General features: G+C 38.0%; 1 protein-coding gene across 1 annotated transcript in view; it reads right to left on the bottom strand.

Annotated features, from left to right (window-relative positions):
• LOC144648388 (uncharacterized) overlaps positions 1-27,842 on the bottom strand; it is a 71,218-nt gene that overhangs the window by 31,461 nt on the left and 11,915 nt on the right. Inside the window, exons 12-17 of the mRNA XM_078507965.1 lie at positions 25,727-25,798; positions 24,468-24,539; positions 23,233-23,304; positions 21,909-21,980; positions 16,639-16,713; positions 15,924-15,995 (exon numbers count right to left, since the gene is read on the bottom strand). Of these exons, the coding sequence (XP_078364091.1) occupies positions 15,924-15,995; positions 16,639-16,713; positions 21,909-21,980; positions 23,233-23,304; positions 24,468-24,539; positions 25,727-25,798 (435 nt within the window). The remainder of the gene's footprint in view (positions 1-15,923; positions 15,996-16,638; positions 16,714-21,908; positions 21,981-23,232; positions 23,305-24,467; positions 24,540-25,726; positions 25,799-27,842) is intronic.

The following is a 27,842-nucleotide window of genomic DNA, read 5'->3' on the forward strand; positions in this document are numbered from 1 at the left end:
GAAATGCGTATGTGTCAACGAGTTTTGTCCAAGATTGTAGTTCTTGGAGGTGATTATAACTTAGTTCTGGAGATTAAGAAAGGAAAAATAAGGAGGAAATCCGACAATTCATAAAAACTTGTTAAAACAAGTTCGGTACATTGCCAATTCGTGAGATCTAGTAATCCAGATGCTAACATGTTCACCTGGCGGAGGAGGAAACCTGACATACACTGCCGCCAAGATTTCGTTTTGACCAGTTTCAGTTTGAGTACAACTATTACAAAATGGAACATTTTACCTGGCTACAAAACTGGCCATTCTCTTATAACACTACATCTTGCAAATAATACGAACAGGGTATGGAAAGGTATTTTCGGGATCCGGGATTTGAACAAAATATGGTGCGGGATTCTGAAAAACGCAAAATATCTTGATGGGATTCAGGATTTGACTGCTCACTGGGTGGCGAGATTTACCAAAATTTGGGCACGGGGTGCAGGATTTTTGTGCCTGTCTGTTAGGAATTTGGGAAATCGTCACGATCCAAATTAACGTTCTAGCGGCAAAAGCAAAAGCAAATCAACCAGGCAACTGCTAAGTGGTGTTGCCTTGAAACTGTCAAGTCTATCGCGAGACGGCAAACAGCAGACAGTATTTTGATTCAACCAGATCCTAGGATTTAGTCCCAGTTAATTAACATGTTTTGACGTGTAGTAGAAAGGAAGTTTTTTCATGATAGCAACAACAAACATGGCGGAAGATGCGGTCCAACTTTTTGATTTTAAGGACGATACCCAGGTGATTTGGTCGTCTGAAGTTAGCCAATCAGAGCCGGGGAAGAAAAATTTTAAAGCCGCCCAGAATTCCTTGCGCGCTTCGGCTGAGGACGATTTGATTCGGGTTTGAGAGTTTATTTGAGAAGGCTCTTCTTCAATAACAGAAGATCACGTAACTTACCGTCATTTGATCTAAAAGATGTTTTATTCAGTGCAGAGAATGCTATTTTGTTTGACGAAGCGAAAGGTTGACTGCCCTTTAATCGCATGTGGAATGGCGCTTCAGCCTTTCTTGCAGAAGGAGCTTGAATTTTAGCCCGATGATGTCTACATTTTTGTTACATACTCGGCTTTCTGATTTTTGGAAGGCTGTCAAGAAGATTCAGGGAATAAGTTGTGCCACTCTTACCAGTGAGTGTTGGATCTTTGACGATAGGGTAATTATCCTATCCGATCCCCTGTACGGACCGCTCACGAGGCAAAATTATTTTGCAGCGTTAGACTTAGGAACAAATGATAGTTTTGCTCTCCAAAATCGGAATAGATGCTCCTTAACCATTGTAGTTTTTAAAAGGGCAAAACAGAAGTGGAATTAAAGGCCCCGATGTTCTTCAAAAGGCGAGTAATTATTTCGTTCTTGTAATGCAGTTTACCGTTCAGTTCAAGGTTTGTTGTTGTTTGTGCACTTCGTAATGATTTTCACGCCACTGCGGATAAGCTGCACAGGTAAGCCGCACGGGTAGTTACACCGCCTTGTTTACGCAATTCATTTAGTTTCGCCATAATTGACTTGCTCATCGGAATAAAATTCTGCTGTCAACGCAGAAATTACCTGTAAATGTATAAAAATCAGTCCGCAATGCGTACGTGTGGGGGCTTGATAATTTCAAATTGGATTCTTCTTTTTTGTGAATTCATTTAGTACATTCAATTACCTTAAGGCTGCTATTTATTGCGGCAAATAATCTTTGCGATTTTTTGCAAATCGCCAAATTTAGTAGCCGCAGTAATATCTACTAGCGAAATTTACCCTGTTTTGCAGTTTAAGCAAGATCAAAAAACAAGATCAAAGAGCTCTTCGAGCCACGACTGAATTTTTTGCCAAGTTTAAAAGTTTAGTTTTCATTCCTTGAAAATTTATGAGCAGCAGGTGATTCAAACATTTCTTTGATGCACATGATAACAGATAAACAGCGGAATGTCTATTACATTTAAATAAGATATTTTCGCCTCACATTATTAAGTATGTCTGAGTAGCTCACTCGGGTAGGCTTCTGACTGGGAAACGAGAGGTCGCTATAGGTCCCGAGTTCGAATCCCAGAGGAGACAATTTTTTTTCTTTTTTCCTTTTTTTTTTCTTTTTTAACCAGAAGCACTAAAATGGTTTGTTTATTTTATCGCTCCGTAGGTATGCATTGCAGAATAATTTACATATATCAGAACATATAGCCATATAGACTGATTCAAGCACAAATGTATTAAATTGTGCTGTTTCATCTGAAAAACTCTTCCTTTTGTTCCGAACAAGCAGCCACGCACTCGATTTTAGCCAACGCTCTGGTTTCTAGATAGATCCATCATTAATGAAGCTTATGTGAAACCCGATTTAGTTTTCGAATATTCCTACATGTACGACGCTAGCTCGACAGATACGAAAGAGATTGATCATTACATCGCTTTTTGCGGCTCTCAATATTGGCTTGCGTAAGCGTAAAAGCTCCTCTTGAATTGATGTGCAACCTGCACAGACTTCCAGCCAAACGAAATGTTGGCTAGTATGACTTCGTGAGCTGCTGTAATGACGAGCAACTACAGGAACAGCTGAAATCAAAACAGTACAAAAAGAAACACGCCAAAATCCAATATGGCCGATTTCTACTCGACACGCACTCATCCCCAGGCTCCAGCCTCAGGCTCTTTCGCAGAAGACCACATGACACAAGCAAACCCACACACAAATAAATAAATAAATAAATCCCTCAGTCGACGCCAATGTGCGGGCTTTGCCCCCACAAAAATCGTCTTTTTTCACATACCGGTATTTCTTTCTTTTTCATTTTTTTTTAAAGCAGATTTGTAAAATTTCTATGATTTCACATTCCATGAGAGTTTTGGCTTGATTTTACATCAGTTTCCATTATTTTTTGACTTTCTAAGAAAAAAGAGAGTAAAATCCAACATGACAGACCCAATTTGAAGGCTCTAATAACGTCAAAAAATGAAGTATATGAAGTATATAATGTCACAGTCCACAACGATCATGCCATCTTGTAGAGTTAGCTAAAGGCTTTCTTAACAGTGCAAAGTAGTGTCATTGCGCATTCACAGGACGAAAACTTTAAGGGGGTGCTCCAACTCCCGCCCTTTACCAGTGTGGGGGTATTAATTTGCATGTACATACAAGGGCTAATAAATGAAGGGGCTTGATTTTTCATTAACATTTTGTTTAATTTAATTTACTTAATTGTTCATGGATTTATTATCAGTCATTTTTAATATTGGGGTTTCTGATAGCTACAAGCATTTATTTGATAACTTTGCCAGGTTGCAGTACGTTGTTGCTGCAATTTTCTTGAGGTCAAGAACTTCGCACTTTGCAATCAGAACCGCTCTTTTTTCCGTGTTCGATCGCATTTGCGGAGTTGATCACGTACGAGTCGCGTTTGGGAGTGAAAAAGGTTCCTCGTCTCCAGGTCAACTATTAGTGCCCACCATGTGATCATCATTTTTAAAACTGTAGAATAAAATGAACGGTGCATGAGGCGGGCTAAATTTTAAACCTTGTTAACTGTCTTCTGAGATTGAAAGTATTCTTTGTTATACGTTTACAGCTAAAGAGGGATTGAAAAGTTAAAACAAATTATGAATGAATTTGGTATATTCTTTAGTACCCGTTCACTTTAGTTTTCACAACTATTTTCGTTGTGGTACAAAGCGATGTTGATACAAACAAACTGAATCGGGTCAGATTTTCTTTCAGGTGCCCTTTGGGCCGTGCGCACCACACACAACGTCCATGGCAGGAAAAACTTGAAGTTTGCGTATTAAAGCGAATAATTTTTTCTCCCAGAATTTTGAATTTAAGGATAGAAAAGTCTTCCTACTTACAGGTACAATAGATGATAATAGTTTTGAAAAATTCCCTCTGGCACAGCCTGCAATCGGATATCGGACAACAGCCTAGAAATAGTATTTTCGATAATTGTAATTTTTTTTATGTAAGGACATTGATATCGCTATCACAGTAGTAAACAACTGACATTGCTTTAAATCGAATCATCTATGGGAAGCAATCATAAATCTTTAATTAAATTAAATTATATTCTAATTCGCTCCCCGCTCAACCGAATATAAAACATTTATCATGTAATAGGCAACCATTTTAGGGGTGTGTCAACACGAACCGTGTGCGACCCTCTTTATTATGTCTTGCAATCACAAATACATAAATTTCGCAAACAATACATGGCGAAAATAACGAGAAGTAATAACAACTATAAAGTTTACAAAAATCAGAACATCTGCTAGTACAATATAAATATAATAACATGATAATCCAATACTCGAAAACGCTAATCAAACTTAGTCATTGGGTATTTAATTTAGAGGGCGAACTGAAGCGGTCGTAAGACTCGAATGAATACAAATGAAGACAACGCAATATATATACCCAACACCCCGCTAATGAGGCATTGTACAGAATGCCACCTAACACCCCCAAGACTTGGTTACGTAACCCATGATAAATTCATTTACAGTATTTAGAGAGGAAGCCACTTATGCATAAGCCCTGGCTGGTTTTTATGCAGGTTCTCTACCCAGGTAGAGTTAAGATAAGTAGGTTAAAATACCTTTTGAGTTTTAAATAACATTAACACTTCAATTCTCTCAGCATTTTGTTTCTGTAGTTTGTTATGGTATACCTTCAGGGGTGTCTTACGTCAAAACTCTGTAGCGCGTTAAGGTTAAATGGTAGATACCTAGAACCCTGTATCAAATTAAAGCTCATAGAACTGGCTATCGAAATATTTAATCTATTTTGTAAAAAATAAATTGTTGAATTTTTCACGATGTCTAAATGCGAAAGCTGGAATCGGCTATTGTAAGCTTTAACTAACGACGGATTTTGAATTTCGCTTATTTGATTTGTTTAAGGGTTTCCGCTCACAAAGCTAAATCTAAATTGTGTCGGCGTTTTGTCGTATTCGATAACAGTAAAAAGTTACGGAGCATTTTTGAAGAAGGGCTAAAAAAACATGGATTGATCGTTCAGAAAAGCCTCTCAACGCAAAAATATTTTTCAGAAATAAAATAACGCCGACACGTTTTTGTTGATGACATATTCAACTAACTCCTCTGAAAATTTGAGGTCAATTGAACAAAATCGCTTGGAATTTTAGCTCTTTAAAGTGTCCCTATCAAGCAAAAGATATTATTCGAGAGAATAGCGTTTAGAAAAATCTCTCGCTGCGCAAGCAAACACCTCCCATAAACTGCCGCAAAAATATTCTCAGATGAGCGGGCCAATCAGTGCTTCGTTTGTTTTCGTCTGGACACCTACCTCCTGGGGGAAATTTTCAGGCAATTCCATCTTCACACAAAGCCCCAAATTTCCGCTAAAAGTGCAGGGACGAAATTCGTTTGCGAAATTCCTGCGAAATTCGCTTTTAGCAAGTGACCAAATTCGACGACGTGAGGAGCTTACAAAGTCCTGACTAAAGGTGGATTTCCACTGAGGCGTAATTTTTTACGCGCGTTTACGTGCGTAAAAAAAATTTAAAGACAATGTATGAACGACTTGCGTACACGTTTGCGCTAGTCGTTCATACATTGTCTCTAAATTTGTTCACGCACGTAAACGTACGTAAAAAATTACGCATCAGTGGAAATCCAGCAAAACAGATTAAACATTTACATCAAGTATCGCTTTGGGTGCTTATTCACGACCGACAAAGCTTAGATTGTTGTGTGATAATTACATGCGAGTCTGTGGATGTCACAAAGGATTGTCACGTAGGCCCTGCAGTTGACACATTCTAATTAGCCTATAACTTTTTGGAAAATTGGACATAAACTTAAAATCTTTCATCTGAAAAACTCACCCCTTGAAGGTATATAAGTGGGAAATGCGTTCAGTAGGATGGCTATTAGATGAAACGATGGGGCGTCCTGGATTACCGGGTTTGTGTATTTTAGGTAGTTTGTAGAATCTCCCTGGTTTTACGTCAGTCTGTTTGAGGTATTATAGTTTTGTCGTCAATCAGCTCGTCCTTTTCAATATTGTTAACATAATAGGTGATTCGGTCTTGTACGTCTGCAGTGATGTTCTTGTCTAATCGTTTGCAAAATTCAAATCATTTTCATCACAATCAACATTGATTGGGAAAGGGGGGCACCTAAATAGCCTGTTGTAGCAAAATTTTAAGCTTTCTCTCAGATCTTGCTCAGAAATATTAGCGTGGTGTGTTTTCGCACCCAGTTCATCAAGTGTTCTTAGATATTTTGACCAGGGTTGATAAGCTTGCACAAGTACGCATTGCAGACTTCATTTTAATTGCATCACTTCTATTACTTCTTTCCCTTTACAACAATGAAAATCCAAATTAGGAACAGTTTAGAAAACATAAAAATTTCTTAAAACATGTAATGTTCTTCATGCTTGGCTACATTTCATAACAGGGAAAGCTGACTACTTACAGTTCATGCAGGACAGAATTTCTAATTAAAATTTGCAAAGGCACTCCTTCTAAAGGGTTATTGGACAAGACACTGCAAGATAAATGAAAATTTTGTCTGATGGTAGCTGGTTCCATAGTTTAGACGCAGCCGCCGCAAAAGCCTTGTCAACGAGGGTAGATAGAGTCTTTACAACAGGTGGTGACAAAAGCAGTTCATCATTTGATCTCAGGCTATAGTTCGATTTTGACTTGAAAGATAAAAATCTATTTAGGGGCAAATCCATGGATCGCTTTATTGAAAGCAAATACTAGAATGTGAAATTTTTCTAAGAAAAAGTAATAAAAATGATAAAAGTAAAAACAAAAAAACAGATTTGGAGGTATACGTTAATTTCTTTTCATGGTTTTCTTATGTCTGTTTAAAAATGAAAATTCATCAATTAATCCTTTCTAAATGTTAAATGAAAACTCTTTTATTGTTGACGTCACGTGAACCTTGGCTACAAGGACATTCATTTCCAGAGCTGTTGTTTTTTAATCACTTGGTCGGCGAAACGAGAAGCAAGGTCAGGCTTCACCATGGAACCAGATGAGTTGCTCATACTACATGACGTGTACACTTCAGTATTCAGAGTGGGCGCTAAAACGGCAAGTTATACTGTGCAGTTTCTTTGGAGAGACTTGATCTCTGGGTGCGACACGACTGGGCCTTACTTCCCTTTTCCCACTTTTAATGATGAAAACATCTTTCAGAAGGTCTTTATGTTGTGCGTGAAGGCGTTTAGCCCTCTTTGTTTGTGGATAGAAGGTTGACACATCGATATGCCAGCAATGGCTGAATAATTAGCTACTGAAAGTTTTAGCATCACATAGCAGACTTGTGATTGCAAAATCTTACTCGAAAAGCATTCACTGGGTGACCACGTTGGTTGTATCTAATCAAGCCTATGGTTGACTGATCGTGGACCCAATGATTATTTTAACTGACTCTTTGTTGACATACCGTATAACAGTTTTTATTATAGAATTATAGATAAAACTGTTCAATTTTGCATATTGATGAACAGTCTCTGAAAAGGAAAGAAAGCTTAAATGCCGAAGGGTAATTATTAAAAATACATCTCAAATCTAATATCCATGAAGATTTAGCAGTTGCTAGTAAAAAGTGTTATTTCACTCTTTGAATAATATGAAACTTTCTGGCTTGTAACCATTAAACGACAATTTTCTTGCTCTGTCTCTACAGTTTAGTTCCGCCCAATGTGAATATGATTGATTGAATATGATTAAATATGTCTCTGATAGTAACAGAGGATGACTGCTTACTTACAGTCGATACAGGTGAGTATTGTGGTCAAACACTCCCGTACGTAATTCCTTCAACTGGTTATTGTTCATTTCTCTATAAACAAATAATCGCCAAACGTCAACATAATGTTGAATGTAAACAACGTTAGCAAGAAAGTTTACTTGTTATTGGCTACCACTTAACCTTTATGAACACCAGATAGTTTGTGGTCCCACTTTTTTCCTCTCTTCGCGTACTAAATACGATTAATGTTCTTCAATCGATAAAGAAGGAGAATACTAGCATAACAAGCTTGATTTATATTTCCAATTCATAGGTCTGTTTAGTGACTGCTAGAGACTATTGCGAAAGTCCGCCTAGGCTGGTCAGTTACTTTTAAATAATTTACAATTTTATATGTACATTCGGAATGAAATTATTTTCAAATTCACCTTTAAAAAAAGGGATAAGGTGTTATCAGTGTCGTCTTATATTCTTGTTAACTCTAAACGTTTCTTCAGCCACTTTCATTTAAACGCAACTAGAACATTTTTATTAAAACGAATTCTTTTGCTTTCGCGTGTACGGCGGCTATATGCTAATTAAATATTGAGAAAAAAACTTTAATGGGTGCTATTAAAATCAACTGTTTGACCCATTTTGGGTTATGAAAATTCACTGGGTGACCATGGTGTTTGCATCCAGTCACGCCCATGCTTGGCTGATCGTGGACCCAATCATCATTTTAATTGGGTATATGTTGACATATAACAATTTTAATTGTAAAATAAAAGATAAAACTGTTTACTCTTGCATACTGATGAGCAGTCTCTAACACGAGTGTGGAAAAAGGAAAGGAAGCTTAAATGCTAGAGCTAAGGGCAGTTATTTGAAATTTTGAAATTAATCTCAAATCTAATATCACTGAAGATTAACCGGTTGCTATTAAAAACTGCTATTTCACTCTTTGAATAAATATGGAACTTCCTCGGTTGTAACCATTAAACGACAATTCCTATTATTTTCACGACTATCAAACAGACAAAATGGGTGTGCAGCTTGAAGTATGAGTCCGAGTATTGAATGCCATCCTTATCAATTACATTGTATAAACGTACAATACTGAAACACTTTGCGTCGCCTGGTATGAAAACCCAAAAACCCAGTGCAAAAAATGGGAACGTACTCCTCAACCAAATGCAGGCGCATGAACCTTTGGGGGTTAAAGGTAAATACAACGATAAGGTAAATACAAAGTGTATAAAGCAAAAGTAAAGTTCGAGAGCTGAGATGAATACATTACAACTATCAATCCTTATATACGTTACAACAATAGAGTCAATTAACGCCATAACGGCTCATGTGCGTTCATATCAATAAGAAACTTTTTACATTCTCTGTCACTGCCACTTACAGTTTAGTTCTGCCGAATGTAAATACACTTTTTTGCTCTGACTTTTCTTCTCTTCCCGAATCAAATATGATTAAAGATGTTCGTGATAGTTAGAGAGGATGACTGCTTACTTACAGCCAAAACAGACGAGTATTGTGGTCAAAAACTCCCGTAGGCAATTCTTTTAACTGGTTATTGTCCATCCGTCTATAGACAAATAATTGTAAAACGTCAAGATAATGTGAATGTAAACACCGTTAGCAAACAAGCTTACTTGTTTATGCCTACCACTTAACCCTTACGAACACCAGATAGTTTGTGGCGCCAGCTTTTTCATCTCTTCACGTACTAAATACGATTATTGTCCTTCAGTCGATAAAGAAGGACAATATTAGCATAACTAGCTTGATTTATATTTTCAATTCATAGGCCTGTTCAGTGACTGCTAGAGCTGATTGCAAAAGTCCGTCTAGGCTGGTCAGCTATTTCTTTTTAATAATTTACAATTTTTTACGTACAATCGGAAGGAAAGTATTTTCAAATGAATCTTTGAAAAAGGGATGAAGTGTTCTCAGTGTCGTATTTTATAGGTTACGGTATATTCTTGTTAACTCTAAACGTTTCTTCAGCACGTATTCTTCAGCCACGTCATTTCAAATAAAATTATATAGGAGCTTCAAATGTTAATTTACTCATATACCCGTCCCCTTCTTTGACTCCATCTCGCTTCCATTTTTATTTTTTATTAAAACGAATTCTTTTGCGCGCGCGCGTGTACGGCGGCTTTAAGCTAATTAAATATCGACAAAGAAAACTTTAACTATCGAGCGGTCGGTATTATTATCAGTTCTTCAGATGGAATTAATGAGATTAATGATGGTCTGTTGATAAAGAAGAAGGGTCCTTATTTACAGTGTGTACAACCATGTTTTGTGATCGAAGGAGCAACAGAGAACAAGACGCCTAACTTACAGCAGGAGTAAGCGGGCATTGTTATGGAATACTCCAGTAGGCAAGTGTTTCAACTGGTTATAGTTCAACTCCCTACCGAAAAATAACCGCAAAAACTTTTTAAAAGGGGACTTTAAATAAAATGACACAAGAGCTGACAGCTAGAATAGCTGAACTGTAACGTGGGCTGGACTTTGCGCATTTTTTTCTTTTGTTTACAAAGGAGTTGAGTTTGCTTACAATAGACCGGCGGACCATGACTTTGTTCAGAGATGTGTAAGAGACCCCTCCTGTTAGATCCCTAATTTCCGTAATTTTTTCATGTGATAAATGCAAAAACATTTCAGCCAGAATAGTTGAAAATAAGCATCTCGAAGATCACAAAAACTTGCGAAAAGCAGGATAGAAGTTTGTTGTTGATGGCACTGTACTGCGTAAGAAAGGCTGTGGGTCTTGCAAGTTCACATAGGCGAGTTGTAAGCTAAGAGCTCCGAGCTGCTAAAAACTAATGTATTATATCCCGGGAGTTAATTGACTAGAAGGAGCCATCACGCGTAAAGAACTGATACAAGAAAGGCTACTTGCATCGATTCCATAAACCAAAGCCCACTCGCATGCAACCGTAACTGTTTAGCGACTGCTAATAAAATCTACACTTTCATTTCGTTTGTCCCACTGTGGAATCGCTTTGAGGTGTTGACCGCGACGTTTCGACTGCAATACTGCGATGAGGACGACTGTTTGTGCTACGCTGTTTTTAAATAGCAGCGAACCAATGTGCTTTTTTCGACTTCTTTTGCTTGTTTACAAGCAAAAAGAAGGAGAATAGCAGTTATGTGGAGTAATCTGGAACCGGAAGGAACCACATTCTTGTTAACTCTCAAGGGACTGTTTTAATTTCTCAAGGGAATACTTTCCGCTGTGGGTGATCAAAGCGCGTGACTTGTAAAGTGTCACTCTATAGTTGTGCTTCAGCACTTCCGTTCTTGTAAAAAAAAATTAAACGTGACTTTTCAAATTTACAAACGTTATATAACAATTAAAAACGTGAGTAGCCCAAATCTTACGTCACATAACCAATTAAGAATGTAAGGGATTCAGCGCTCGAAGGCAGCGGAGTTTAAAACGATTAAGAACTAAGCCTTTGTACATTATGCTAGCATGTTTTCGAGCATTTTAGTCAGGCAAAAGCATTGAGCATTATTCGAGCATTTTAGTGGCATTTTCCCGGAAAATTGATTTTTTTCCCGAGAAAATAAAAAAGAAATTAATTTTTTTAGAGAAAATGAAGACTAAAACTCAAAATTCAACTACAAATAACTTTCTAGAGATAGTCAACTACTTTCTGTTCTTAGCCTCGTAGATGATTTCGAGGATTATGTTTTTTTGGCTCTATTTATGAACTTGTATACGTTGTTGTTGTTACTTGCAACACTTGTAGGTTTTTGTAAGTGTTAACAGTTAACACCATGTTAAAAACTTTGAAATTAATTTAAAAAACTGTTTGTATAATGAGCATTATCCGAGCATTTAAGTGACCTTTTTGGGGGGAAACCGAGCATTTTAGTAGGAAAAATGGAGCATTAAGGTGGAGCATTAAGGTGGAGCATTTTAGTGGGGAAACAAAAGCATAATGTACAAAAGCCTAATAAGAACGCAATTTGTACTGGTACAAGTCTTTAGGCTCTAATATTAATTTAACCTTAAACGATTAACAACTCAAATTTGTACTGGTACAAGTCTTTCACACACTAAAACGTTGCTAATAGTTAACCAAAGGGAACTCATTTCGTGACAATTGATTATTTCTGCTGAATTGCACAATTTAGAATTGCAACATCATTAAATGTGTTAAGTGATATTTACAAGTGTTTTTGTAGCCTGTTGCGAAATTATTTCCGGTGGAAGCAGTAAACGCTAAACGTTTTTGCTTCTGTTCGGAAGTTAATGCATCGCCATTAGAAAAATAAACAGCAACGGTTTTACTGGAAATTTAGTCGTTAGAAATGGCATGTGTATCCGTAAGGTAAAGAATAACGCGAGGAGAAGCGGCTTTTGGTGATATCCAAACGAAAATTTACTTCTCAATGTGGGGTTAAGATTGCGTGACGAGACAAAAGGTAACTCTGTCGTGCGTAACCTTTATCGGGAACCCTGCTTTAAGCCGAGAAGAAATATTTCTAACTCGAAAGGAAACAACTATTTCGATTAAAGGCAAACGTCAAAGTTTACCATTTTTAACCAAGCCAAAGTATATGAGTCGCAAAGCACCCAGCCGTCGCGACTGACAAATACAGCATTTCCTCCGCGAAAATAAAAAAAAATGCTTGAACTTAAAGACGTTTGAATTCTTCCATGATATGTTCGAACAACAATGCCCAGGATAAACCTTCTACTCATACTAACTTCATGCAAAAAAAAGTCGATATCTCGAAGAGATCTTTGATTATTAATGTATTTCGATCCTCATTATTATTCCGACTAGCAGATGTTGTTCCCTCATTGGTCCGCTTTGTTGTCGATCGGCTGTTGTGTTTTTTTTTTTTATCGTTGGGATCCATGCTTCAGGAATTTCAATTCCACTGTCTCTATTGATGTTATTGGGATTAAGTCTTTTTGGATAGCCTTTTGACCCAATCATATGCATCATATGCTCATGCCTTACAGCTAGCTCAATTAGTTAGAATGGACACTAGAAGAGAAGACTTATGCGGTAAATACATGAATCAAATGAAGTCAGATGAACATCCTATTCACCATCTGCTACCGAGACCAGCACTGATAGAGTCTAAGTATAATGTAAGGCAGAAAGCGCTAAAGTTTTACCTGTATAATAATGCCATAACATGTAGGACAAAGAGAGCTGAAAGCTTTTTCACATTTCGATACTTTTTGTAATTAGTCCTTTTTTGATAGATTTTCAATTGTAAATAGTAGACTTTTCATTTCATGTAAGTGTCACTCGATAATCCAGTTTCTTTTAACTGCAAAAGTGTTTAAATAAACTATTATTATTGTTGTTGAGGTCACGATCAGTAAACGTGACTTTTGTTCCATAAAGGAAAATGCCCCGTTTCGTTGGCGTACTCCGAAACTGCGGAGTTTTGTGTTTTAGCAAGCCGTATGTCTCTGTCGTGCATCGCCCTCTCTGTTTCTTTAATATATACTTTATTGCATTCGCATGGGATCTTATAGACAACGCCTTCTTGTTTAGATGGTTCTATCGACTAAGGACTCCTTCGGTCGCACTAGGTGAAACCGGAGTGTCAGACTTGAAAACGATGTGTACACCTTACTGTTATAGGCAAGAACCTCTGATACACCTTTGATGTAGGGTAGAACCGCAGTAGATTTAAATTCGCGGTGGGCACATTGTTGTCTGTTGGTTTTGTGGTTCTAAAGATCTTCCGTATGAACGAAGAGGGATATCCATTAGAAACAAGTACCGACGATAAATATTTCTTTTCTTCAGAGATAATTGCTGGTTTTGTTGTGAGGTGTTTGGTTCGTTCGTAAAGACACTTAACAACAGCACGCAAACACCTCACAACAGAAGCGATTCTATCGTGAGACAAACGAATAAACGTTCATCTTTCCTATCTTGCACCACGATGAACAACAACCAAATCTTCAACGAATATTAGCTTACTCCGTCTTTTCTACCCTTCCCGGACTTGATCAGATTAACGGATAAAAGAGAATCCTAACTTACAGCCAATACAGGCGAGTATTTTGATCAAAAACTCCAGCAGGCAAGTCCTGCAACTGGTTATTGTTCAACCTCCTATCGACAGATAATCACAAAACGTTATCTTAATGTAAAATTCAAACAATGATGGGTTCTATCGCTGATGGTCAAGGACTACTACGTTCTTCATATTCATAAATAGCCATCACACTTGACATTGACACTGAGCTTGACAATGCTGTCATGAAGACGGCGAAACGTTGTTTTATACTTATATCGCTAGTTTTCATTTTAAAATATAAAATTATTCTTTACGTATAAATCGACTGGTCATTTTCTTTTTATGTAAACGACGTGATAAGGGAGTTTTCTTTCGAAGACATTCCTCGAACAATTTCCTTCGAAGTCATCTATACATCCTGAAAAACTGTGGCAACAATTAAGCTTTACGGAAAGATCCGAAGCAATATCTTTTCTGAAAAAAAATATACGCCTTGTGCAAGTGGAACTATATTATGTTGAAACGTAAACGAAATTGGGCTGAGAGTCTTACAAGTTAACTGACGCATAGAAGGAAAATACCAAGATTGAAAGATATGAACTTTACTGAAGTTTTGAGCCTTATTTTATGTCGTACACTGAATGAAATTGTGCCAGTTTTCCGGTCTCCCTGTAAATTACTTGCTGCTTTTTTTCTTCATTCAGTCGCTCTTGTTGTACATTTTCAAGTCGCTTCATTTAAACTTTTCACATCAATCCTTTGGTTTTGCGTATTTGAGTTAACTGTGGCATTTTTGTGGTTTCTTTCCTGTATTTCTTGTATTTTAAAGCTCGCCAAATTTGCTGTTTTCAGCCAACTTTAGAATAGCCGTGTTATAAAAAAGTTTTATTCTTGCTTAGCGTGCGTACATCGGGTTATGGATGCTTTTGGAAAATTTGGAGAGCTCTCAAGAACCTAACGTTACTCGAGCAACTCTTACGCTTCTTTCGTGCTCCCCAAACTTCCGACTTGCATCGAAAACTCGATGTACGAACGCCAAGCATGAATCGATTCTTCACTAAAAATCACTTGAAAAGCGACAAAAACTTTCGCTTTGTTTTCCACGCAATTTTCTTTGTTGATTATTATTATAATTCCAACCTGTGAGGTATGTTTGAGCTTTAAACGTCAATTTCTCTCATTCAGAACCAAGCATTGGAACAAGATGGATTAATAGCGGCCGTAAATTCTCGGAAATGAATGTTAAATTAAAATAAAATGACACTGATGTCCGCAATGGATGGAAGTTTGGCAAGATGAGTTAGAAAGTATAATTTTGCATGAAGATGTTATTCTGTAGGAAAATGAAAATCAAAAATTTGATCAAAGGGGCACTTTAAGGTCTACCTAACATGAGAATATAAACCAAATTGATTTTTCCACTGTTGCCACTGTTTTTTTGAAAATGTTCGATATTTGACAACTTTTTCTCTTTAAAAGGAGGCAAGCGTGGCCAAGTGGTTTAGGGCGCTGGTGTTGTAATCCGGTGGTCCTCGGTTCAAGACCTGCCCTTGCCACTAGCTGGATTTGTTTCTCGGTTGTCCCGAGTTCAAATCCTCATCCACGCTTTGTATATAGCCAACTGGTCTGCCTCCTGCCAGTTTGGATTTTTAATCTTGTTATGTTCATTTAAAATTATTTGTTTCCTCTGTTTCAGTGGCATGCCTGTAAACTAGCTATCTCGTTGAGATATGAAGCTAAGTGCATGACCACCATAAACATATATTTATTATTTTATTATTATAAAAGATAAGAAGAAAGCAATGTGATGTAGACGCTTTAAAACCTGAAAAGTGAGGACGTGATGAGGTCATGGGATGAGGTCTGGTAGTGTAAACTGAGCAAGAAAGGTAAAGGTGACAATAAATCAAAATCGCTTCAAAAGGCGAAAACCTTTCAAACACTCTCGCAATGAATTAAACGCGAAAAGAAGAAACGCTCTGAATCTACAAATTCGCGCCCACTGTGCTCGTTACCTCAAGCCTACGCTCAAGCGCAACACCACCAACTCCACCACCCCAACAAAAAAATACTCGCTACGGGCCTTCGCTGTAGTGAAATATGTTGAACGTCATTTTGTAAAAATACAGAAAAAGATAAGGCGATCAAGGATACATCGTACTCACAGTTGTCCTAGTTGTGTTAAATTATTAAAAACTCCTGCAGGTAAGTATTCCAACTGGTTATAAGACAAGTTCCTAGAAAATAACATTGAAAAAGAGAAACAAAAATTCCAGATCATAATACATTATGATCTAGAAGGCAAATTATGCGTCAGCTCGTACCTTAGACAAAGCTTTAGCGCGTTAAACATAAATAACCCGGCAAGATTGGTCAGAACTTGTCTAATTATGGATGATCTGTTTGTCTATCACATACAAGGAGATAAGTCATGCGACTCAAGTCGACTCCGTGTTGTCCAGAGTATTAGACTTTGTAACAATTGAACAATCCTGTTCAATTGACATCTCGTGCCTTCCACCGTCGGCACGAGATGTCAATTGAACAGGATTGTCTATTGTGGGGACTAAGAGTTGTCATTCTACATGTTATCAGAAGGATTTGTTGGAAGAGCTACACGTGGGTCACCCAACCGTATGTGGTGTAGACCAAAAAAATAGCAGATGGTAAGGAACTGTGGCAGCTGTCAGCAGGTTAGAAAACCGCCGGCGATAGCACCCTGGATGTGGCCAAGTCATCCATGGCATCGCATTCACATCGATTACGCAGAATATGAGAAAAGGCTCTACTTCATCATTGTCGATACACAATAAATACGTTGAACGTCATTTTCTTATACTACAGAAAAAGATAAGGAGATCAAGGATACATCGTACTCACAGGTCTTCTTCTAGGTTTGTTAAATTATTAAAAACTCCTGCAGGTAGGTATTCCAACTGGTTATAAGACAAGTCCCTAGAAAGTAAAAAAAATTCAAGATAATAATACATTAAGGCGGCTCAACTGGATTTTTTAGGGGTAACACCTCTGAAGTTTGATAATTAACTACGTCGCCAATAACGATGCTATCGAAAAACGATCACCACAGCTGTGTTAGATAAAGATGAATTTTTCTGACGACTGTTATATTGACATTGGGGTTGCCATAGCAACGAACTAACATCATCACGTTTTTTACTTTCGCTCGTATTTTTCGGCACAAGGAGATTTTTTCGGAAATCGATCAACAGAGCTTGTACCACACATAGCCGCCTCGATGTTCGCAAAGTTTTAACAAATTGTATGAGCGCATTATCGAAACATTTGGTAATAAAGTTTTGGGGGCTATAAAAACAGTCAGAAACATACTAACGAGAAAATGTGTAAAACAGTGGCGGTGATTGCTTTGGTTGATTGCGAGAAAAAAATTGATGAGCGTGCGTTCCGATGCTCTTGTTGCCTTTTTTGTATTTAGTCTGGTCTATGCCTACAAAAGTGATAATGATATGAATTTGTTTCAAAATTTGAAAATCTCGAGATTTGTCATCAATTGATATGACTTGCAATTTTCAAACATTTAAGACAATAAAATTGCCTCCAATGTACTATTTCTTCCCACAGATTTCGTGTTTACAAGCGAGTGTCCTCATTATTCACGGTTATTGTGTTCAAGTTTCATATCCACGTTCACGACTTTAGCAAAATATTTACTTGCATTAAACAGGACACTCGACTGCTTTCCGAAAAATTTTCAGAAACATGCTAATATTGCTTGAAAATTGTAACAGCATTTGTCACACTATTAAGCTGTAATACAGTAATGTTAAGGGCCTCTTTGTCCAGAAAACGAAAGCTATTATTCTGCAGATGTTGTCATTGCTATTCTAATCCCAAGGCAGTTATTAGCATGCTTCAGAAAAAAATTTCGGAAAGCAATCGAGCGTCTTGTTTAATGCAAATGAATATTTTTCTGAAGTTGTGCACGTGGTATGTATACGACAGGATCGTCTGGAAGGCCTTTTCGGTTCATTATCCAAGTAATTTGCTAACTGGATTTGAGGCTGTTTTTGTGGGGGGAGGTTTCAGAACAGATGGGATCAAGCAAGGGGAGGGTGCTATTGTGGCTGCTGGTGCTTGAACTGACGTGGTTGGGATAATCGCCGGTTGTTGACTAGGAGCTGATACAGTCGCTGTTTCTTGACTGGGGGGTTGGTACTGTTGGTGAATTCTCTGTGGTAGATATTTGTTTCTGCTTTTAAGGTTCGGCCCACCTTGTTGCCTCAGGTATCAAATTAATTAGATGTTTGTACGTCAAAAACCTGTTTTGCTGTATATACTGCCTCGCTTTTTAGTCATTTCCAAGGCCATTACGGAAGAGAAGGCCATCCATATTAATCCGCAAGCGTTGCATGTCCGGCATTACCGGGGGAGCCATCAGGTTTTGATGCTTGAGATAGTGCAGTAGTTCCTCAGAAACATTGCCTTCTACTTCCCCTTTATCGAATCGTTCTTTACCGGGCAATACATTTGTTCGCAATCTGTATTTTTCTTGAGTGGTTGGCTGAAGGCCAATAAACAGTTAACCAAACGGTCTCCATACCGCTTCTTCGTACTGTTTTATAAACCAAGGAGTTTTTCCAGGATACAATTGTTTTGCTTGCGTCAAAATCTGTAGCTTGTCGCGAGGATTCTTGAAGAGGACCAAGTAATGGCTGTTTAAGCTGATGCTTCTTTTGCCTTTGTCTTGATGAAACAGGTTTTGCACAATGTAAATGACACTCAAGTTTCGATGATGACAATCATTCCGTTATCATTTATCTGTTTACTACTTATGTGACTATCTTTCTTGCATCAGCTCAACGAAGGATTAACACGAACTGACAAAATATTTAATGTTTCACAATTATATACACCACAATTCTATTGTTTAACTCCGCCATCATCGCCACCAGCACCACAATTTTATACTTTAACCCCACCGCCACCGCCGCCACCACCACAACAATTCTATTGTTTAACTCCGCCACCACCACTACAACCGCCACCACAATTCTAAAAACTTGAATATCTCTGGAAAGAAAAGAGATATTGGAAAACAGTAAACAGCATTTTTCTTCTTATATAGAGCACTGTTAATATTGTTACAGTGTTTTTAGGGGGAAAAGCTCTGCGAGAGGTAACCAGGACTCTTAGCAGATCTTCTTTATTTTCTTCAGCTGCGTCTGGCTGTTCACTGCTACAACTCTGCTGACTTAAGACTACTCTACTCTTCTAATCAGCTAATCTTAAGCTCGAAGGTTCATTTAATATATAGTAAAATTGTAGACATGTTTGGGTTCGAATCGCTGTGACCTTGGAAAACTTGAGACATTCCCAAGACTTACTTAAGAAAGCAAATACAAACAGATCTACATGAAAAACCAAAATAAAGAGTAAACGACCAATGACAAATTCGGAAGAATTAAAACTAATAGGACCCGGAACTATACCAGGAACCTTTATGGAGGTCCAAAGCAAGTTCAGCTAAAATTATCAAGTTCATTTACCGTGGGAACGAATCCTTCAAGTACAAACACTTGACTAAATAACCAACACAACCTAAATTTAGAAACTTCTTGTGGGAGATAAACCTTGAATAACCTTGGAATTTAAACTCGATCATTAACCCAAACATATCCACTGACGAAGGGAAGGGAAACGAAGCTGAAACGAAGCTGAAATTCTGAAGCTTAATTATTCAAAATGTATCCAAATGATTTAGCGGTTGCTAATAAATAGAGGATATTACACGGTGGCGAGAAGATATGAATTTTATGTTCGAGTGGCAACCACATAGATATTGTGTTTGCCACGAGAACAAAAAATTCATATCTTCGAGCCAACGTGTAATGTTCTTTTTATTATATGGAGACAAAATATCTGAAATTGCCCATTTTATTCTTTCCAAATTAAGGTTTACACAAATACGGGTGGGCTTCATTAAAATAGAAAATACACTGAAGTGAAAAATACAAAATACCCGGTGCCAAGGATATAACATACAGCTGTACTCTAAACTAATTTTACAAACTAAAATTAATGTCATTGACTCTGACTTGAGTCATCTGAAACAGTGATTTTTAGCCTTTTTTCAGATCGAATCTTTGAACACTTTTCGGTACGACCGGGCTGATACACTTGCACATTTACCGTTCCGATTTGGCAGTTTTGAAATAAACTTCCGGAAGCTGCACCCGCTAAATAGCTATCCGAGTTAGTTTTCTCCTCAATGGAGACAGCTGACAAGGTTTGGCTGGTATTGGCATCGTTAGACAATACAGCGGAAATCTGCTTCTGTTTCTTATCCGACAGAGATGAGTAGTTGTTTAAAGAGTTCACGTTTTTATGTCCAGTAATTTGAATGATTTCGTTGGGTGGTATCTCGTTATCCACCAGCTTCTGGACCAAATGCTTTCTTGTGCTGTGATTTACGAGCTTTTTGTCTGAATCCAGGCCTGAATCTTGTACCATGTTCTTCAGCATACTTCTCAAGGAATTGATTCCAAGCGGAGAGCATTTGAACCACATTTGACCGGGTTTCGGCCTTTCGATGTTAACAGCAAGATAGAAAGGCGATTCATCGCTCATCATGACAGCGGGCAGTTGATCTTTGTAGACCAAGTAGGCATTGACAGGGCAGCGATCTGCATTGCTCTTGTTTTCGTACATTTGAGGTTTCTTCTCTCTGATATTTCGAGGGTTTTCACCGGTATGCGTTTTTGTTTGTCTTTCTTTGTTGAATTCGATGAAGCGGTTCCCTCCGAATCTGTTTTTAACTGCAAATCGCCCCAGCAAAGGTCCCTCTGCTCTTTACCTGGCCTCATACCAAAGAATGTACAGTTGTTCATCCAAAGGGTATTTAATAGAGCTCTAGGAGAGTGAATTCCTAGAACTCCACGGCTGTAAAAAGTGGCGATGTCTTCATCCAACAACGGATCCGCTGCGTTTGGCCGGTTTCCTTTGCCCACGGATTTTAACTGTTTTTGTTTCTTCTTTAAAATATCTTGAACCTCGTGAAACTCTTTGTCGTTGAGGACGGAAAATCCATAATTGTTTTTTCGAAGATGCCGGTCGATGCTTTGTATGAACGCCCTGATTGACGAGGGTTCGTACTCTTCACCATTTTTCTTTCGCACAGCGAGAACAAATTTTTTGATGATTTCTTGCAGCTCCACAGGCGCAATATCCTCAATCTCTCTCTTCTCGTCGCAAGTGTCGAGACATTCTTTGAAAACCTTTAAATCGTACAAGGTCTTCTTTTTCGTGTTTTCGTTGTCGAAGCTTTCGGAAAACTCTTTCACTTGTTCATCGTTTAGCAAAACAAACCTGCTTGCCACCGCCATGATTCTAAACACTGAGGCAACGACGCATTCAGTTCATTCAACAAAGTAGAAAAGGCGGGAATCGTGACGTCATTGAACGATATGACACTCGAAAGCGTGACATACGGAAAATACGCCACTCGGGTCCCGGATGGAGTGGCGTATGAAAACTACGAGTGGTTTAGTTCCCAGTAAAACACTCTCCTCCATATAATAAAAACTGCTATTTCACTCTTTCAAAAAATATGGGACTTTCCGGGTTGTAACCATTGACCGACAATTTTCTTGCTCTGACTTTTCTACCAGGGGGGGTACTCCGGCTTGTAAATGACGGGGATGATCGAATGGTGGCAAAACTCAGGACCCAAAAAAATCCCTGAGTCTTCCGACATTACCCAAAAAATTCCCTGCACCAAAAATAAGCCCCCCAAAAAAATCCCTTGTCAAATTACCCCTAAATAGCCAGGAGGGGCAGTAATCTAACGCAAAGAAAACCATAAAAATTGAACGCTCGTGTTTGTTTATTCATCATACCATAAAAACACCAAGGCCGTGCCAGGGCACTTTAGTTCGTTTTTAATAACCAAAAAAACCCCTATATTAATCAAGTCACCCAAAAAAATACTTGCCAGATTCTCCAACCCAAAAAAATCCCGTAATCGAAAATTTCAAACCCAAAAAAATCCTTCGATCATCCCCGTCATTTACAAGCCGGAGTACCCCCCCCCCCCCCCTGGGCTTTTCTACTCTTCCTGGATTGAATATGATTAACAATGTCCTCTGTAGTTAAGTAGATGACTGCTAACTTACAGGATCCGCAGCTCAGTATTGTGGTCAAAAACTCCCGTAGGCAATTCTTTCAACTGGTTATTGTTCATATATCTATTGACAAATAATCGCAAAACATTAACTTAATGTTGAATGTAAACAAGGTCGACAAGAAAGCTTACTTGTTAATGGCTACCACTTTACCCTTATGAACACCAGATAGTTTTTGGCCCCAACTTTTTCCCTCTTTCCGCAGGCACTGAGAATAACTCATGAAAATCGCAGCGAGTAAAAATCTTACTGATTCAGAGCTTAGCCAATCAGAAACGCGAACGATGGGATTTCACTAGTGAAAAAACATCGTTCGTCCAATCAACAACGTGAACGATGAAATTTCACAAGTAATGAATGAACGTACAGGGTTGCACGGCAGCTGTTGCACACAAATCGCGGGCTTTGATAAATTAGAACAGAAGAAAAGTTTGCTTCTAACTTGTGTTGTATTGAAGAGTTCACTTCATTTCACGTCAAGAAAGCAATAATCGCCCTTTACAAAACTCAACAAGATGGAAACACTACTTCAGAAGACTTGGGGAGGCGAGGAAAATCGAAGATAGCTCCGCTGTGGAACTCAATAATAATTCTTACATCTGTGAATTTAAAATGTCAAGCTAAAGAACGATAAAGATGGCAACGAATACGAGCCTTCTTCGCTTCAAAGTTTAGTAAAATACTGGTAAGTAAGCTATGGCATTTTTAACGGATTATTCATTGAAGCGGAAATCATTTTGCCATTAATATGATTACAATAAATCTGGTTAACAAATCTATCGCGAGGTACACATTGTCAAGGTGGAAATGACAGACAGTGAGTCAGATGAACGTGAATTGTTTTCCTAACATTTAGCAACCTCTGCCATTGTAAATACACACTTGACTTTAAGCAAGTGGAGGAAGTCTACTTTTAAAGTTATATTTTTAAGACAATTTAGAATTTAAAATATTTTTGACCATTTTTTAGCTTTGAATCACTTTCGCCTCAACGCCGTTTTGTGTACTTTCCCTTGTTCGTAATATTATGGCACGAAAAAATCTCAGTACCAATAAAATAAACAAATCACACCATGGAAAATGTTTTGTACGATTTTTATTTACTCGTTGAGGTGTATCAGAAAACTCACTCGTTCGTTTTCTTTCACTACTCAACTCGTGAATAAAATCGTATCCCATTTTCCGTGAAGTAATCTCTATTTCCGGGTTGTAACCATTAAACGAAAATTCTCTTGCTCTGACTTTTCTACTCTTACCGCTTTGAATAAGATTAATGATGAACCTCTGTAGTTAACGAGGATGACAACTAACTTACAGGTGCCACAACTGCGTATTGTGGTCAAAAACACCCGTAGGCAATTCTTCTAACTGGTTATTGTTCATCCATCTATAAAAAACATAATCGCAAAACGTTAACTTAATGTTGAAGGTAAACAAGGTCGACAAGAAAGCTTACTTGTTAATGGCTACCACTTAACCCTTATGAACACCGGATAGTTTATGGCCCCAACGTTTTCCTCTCTTCCCGTACTGAATAGGATTAATGTCCTTCAATCGATAAAGAACAAGAACACTAGCTTGATTCATATTTCCAATCCCTAGGTCTGTTCAGTGACTGCTAGAGCCGATTGTATAATTTACAATTTTATGCATACGTTCGGAAGGAAAGCATTTTCAAATTAACCTTTCAAAAAAGGGATGAAGTGTTCTCAGTGTCTTCGTTTATGCTTTATGGTATATTCTTAGTAACTCTTAATGCTTGTTCAGTACGTATTGTTCTGCAATGTTATTTCAAATTAAATTAGATAAGAGCTACAAATTTTAATTTACTCCAATACGTTCACCTTCTTTGACTCTGTCTCGTTTCAATTTAAACCCAACTACAGTCAACTCTCTCTAAGACGGACACCGTCGGGACCGGCCCCAACTGTCCGTCTTAGAGAGGTGTCCGCCTTATAGAGAGTCGAGGTAACGTGACACCAGAAATTTTAAGAAGATAAAGCCAAACGGCTATGCACAACGAATACACGTCTGTTTCGAGTGGCTTACTTTAGCAAAACCTATAAAGTGGAACAAAAATAATATCAGAAATTCGACTTGTTTGTTCATTACAAACAGTAATACTGTAAGTAGAAAACTACCTCTTTGGTGCCATATACTTAAGCAGTGAAATAATACGTTATAGCGGACTGTTTTTGGTACGTTTGGTATTCTAAAGGCGCTGACTTACTATGCTATATGTTGACATACTTTTCGAAGTATTATTCACTAAAAAAATAACTTCTTGTGCGTGTCCGTTGGCTGTTTCAAAGTGTCCGTTGTCCGTCTTACAGAGAGTTTTGTTACAGTAAAATGACTGAAAAAACGGCAGGGACCATCACCAGGTGTCCGTCTTATGGAGGTGTCCGTCTTATAGAGGTGTCTGTTAAGAGAGAGTTGACTGTAGAACATTTTCTATTAAAACGAATACTTTTGCGCTCGCGTGTACGGCGGCTATATGCTAGTTTAATATCCAGAAAGAAAATTTAAAGAACAAGACGCCAAACTTACAGGTATTCTAGGTCGGCCTTGTTATGGAATACTCCAGTAGGCAAGTGTTTCAATTGGTTATCGTTCAAGTTCCTACCGAAAAATAATCGCGAAACCTAAATTAAAGGTGAAATTTAAACAATGTTGGCGGGGAAGCTTAATTGTTTTTTTAGATGAACAGCTTGAAAAGTTAGACTGGACCGTGCACTGGACTTTGCATTATTTTCTTTTATTTACAAAGGAGTCGCGTTTGCTTACATTGTCCTGTCAGAACATCACTGAGTTCAGAGATATGTGTGACATTCCTCTTGTTAGGAGTCTAAGAAAGTTTTTACATTCGAACACTAATTTTTCCATGTGATAAATGAAATAATATCTCTAGCCAGTATAGCTAAAAATGACCCTCTCGGAGATCCCCGGGGGGGGGGGGAACTCCGGCTTGTAAATGACGGGGATGATCGAATGGAGGCAAAACTCAGGACCCAAAAAAATCCCTGAGTCTTCCGACATTACCCAAAAAAATTCCCTGGACCAAAAATAACCCCCCCCCCCCCCAAAAAAAAAAATCCCTTGTCAAATTACCTCTAAATTGCCAGGAGGGGCAGTAATCTTACGCAAAGAAAACCATAAAAATTGAACGCTCGTGTTTGTTTATTCATCATACCATAAAAACGCCAAGGCCGTGCCAGGGCACTTTAGTTCGTTTTTAATAACCAAAAAAAATCCCCTATATTAATCAAGTCACCCAAAAAATACTTGCCAGATTTTCCAACCCAAAAAAATCCCGTAATCGAAAATTTCAACCCCCCAAAAAATCCTTCGATCATCCCCGTCATTTACAAGCCGGAGTACCCCCCCCCCCCCTCTGGGCGGAGATCACGAAAACTAGCGAAAAACATGTTAGAAGTTTGTTGTTGACGGCACTGCACTGTGTAAGAAGGGCTGGGGATCTTGCAAGTTCACATCGGCGAGCTGTGAGCTGCGAGGTCCTAACTGCTAAAAAATAAAAAATAAAAGTGATTCGACGTAAAGCGCATACCGTATATTATATCCGGAAGGTATTTGACTAGAAGGAGCCACCGTGTGTCAAGCGTCAAGAACTGACACCAAAGCCCACTCACACGTAATCCTAACTATTTAGCGGATGCTAATAAAACCTACACTTTCACTTTTTTATAACTGCGTACCTTTCCGGGCTGTATCCATAAAACGAACATTTACTTGCTCCAGCTTCTCTACTCTTTCCAGACTTAATAGGATAAAGAAGACCCCTAACTTACAGTTTGTACAGGCGAGTGTTTTGATCGAAAACTCCAGCCGGCAAGTCCCTCAGCTGGTTATTGTTCAACATCCTACCGACAGGTAATCACAAAACGTTATCTTAGTGTAAAATTCAAACAATGATGGCGTCTATCGCTACCACGTAACCTTGATGGCTACCAAATGTGTATAGTTCTGGCTTCTCCTCTCTTTCCCTACTGAATTGGATTAATTTTTTTAAGTAGGTAAAGAAGAAGGCTGCTTAGGTAATTCATATTTGCAATCGACAGGTCTGTCTTCTGGATGTTAAAAAAAATTGTGAAAGTAGGTCAAGGCTGGACAGTTATTTTTCAATAGTGCACATTTTTGTTGGTTCGCTTCGAAAACATTATTACATTTTCTCGGTATTTTCTTTGTGAGTTATGGTATTTTCGTATTAACTCTAAGGGGTTTCTTCAGTACGTAGTGTTCTGCTGTAAATTCCAAATTAATTTCAATTATTTCAATTTTCCCTTTCACCCGTTGCCTTATTTGACAATGTCTCTTTTCTCGTTTTATTGACACTTCTTTTAACACGGTAAAAAACATGAGGAATTCTTACTATTAAAAAAAATACAAATCTAAATACTATCTAATTACTAATTAATTTACCTACAGTCCTAGAAAAAAACCCTACAGTCCTGGTTTCCATGAATGCCGTGTAGAACATTTTTATAAAATCGAATTTTATTGCCCGAGTACAGCGGCTATATTCTAATTTAATATCGAGGAAGAACACTTTGACTACCACCCGGGTGCTTTTAAAATTAACTGTTTTACTCACTTTGGGTTCTAAAAATTTTACTGGTTGACCATGTTGGATGCATCGAGTCACGCACAAAGTGGGCCGATTGTGGACCTAATTATCATTTTAACTGGTCTTTGTTGGCATATAACAGTTTTAATTGCAAAATTGAAAAGAAAACTGTTCAATTTTGCATACTGATGAACAGTCTCTAAACATGAAGTGAAAAAGGGAAAAGGAGCTGAAATGTTGAGGGTAACTATTTAAAATTCATCTCAAATCTAATGTCCATGAAGGTTTAGTGGGTGCTAATAAGAACTGCTATTTCACTCTGTGAATAAATACGGAACCTTCCGGATTGTAACTGTTAAACGGACATTTGATAGTTCTGACTTTTTTACTCTTCCCGGATTGAATTGATTAAAGATGCTCCTCTGTAGTTAAGGAGGATGACAGCTAACTTAAAGCTCCCGCAGCTGAGCATTGAGCATAAATCTATAGACAAATAATCGCAAAACGTTAAAAATCACTGTTGGTATATCTACTGTTCTTCAGAGGGGTTTAATAAGATTAATGATGCTCTGATGATAAAGAAGAAGGGTTCTTATTTACAGCGTGTACACAGCCAAGTTTTGTGATCGAAAGAACAACAGAGAACAAGACGTCTAACTTACAGCCACCATAGGTCGGTATTGTGATGGAATATTTCAGTAGGTAAGTGTTTCAATTGGTTACCGTGCAAAAACCTACCGAAAATAATCGAAAAACCTTAAAGAAATATGAATTTTTTAAACAAAATGACAGGAAGGCTCACTTATTTTAGGTGGACAGCTAGAATAACTTGACTGGACAGTGGACTGGACTTTGCATTTTTTATCTTGTTTACAAAGGAGTTTCGTTTGCTAACATTAGACCGCCGGACCATGACCTAGTTCAGGGATATGTAAGAGGCTCTTCTTGTTAGGAGTCTAAGAAAGTCTTTACATTTGATCCCTTATTTCTGTATTTTTTTTTTCATGTGATAAATGCAATAAAAAAGTTTGTTGTTGACGGCACTGCACTGTGTAAAAAGAGCTGGGTATCTTGCAAGTTTACAAGTTTACAGCTGCAAAAAATAAAAATAAAATAAAAGTGATTCGACGTAAAGCGTATGTATTATATCCCTAGAGTTGTTCGACTAGAAAGAGCCATCATGCCTCAAGAACTGATACAAGAAAGACCGCTAACATCTATTCCATAAACCAAAGCCCACTCACATGCAATCTTTACTATTTAGCGGTTGCTAATACAATCTACACTTTCACTTTGTTAAAAATTATGTACCTTTCCGGGCTGTATCCACAAAAGGAAAA

This window comes from Oculina patagonica, chromosome 4, assembly GCF_052425735.1.
Source record: "Oculina patagonica isolate OP01 chromosome 4, crgOcupat, whole genome shotgun sequence".
In the NCBI taxonomy this organism is placed as follows: domain Eukaryota; kingdom Metazoa; phylum Cnidaria; class Anthozoa; order Scleractinia; family Oculinidae; genus Oculina; species Oculina patagonica.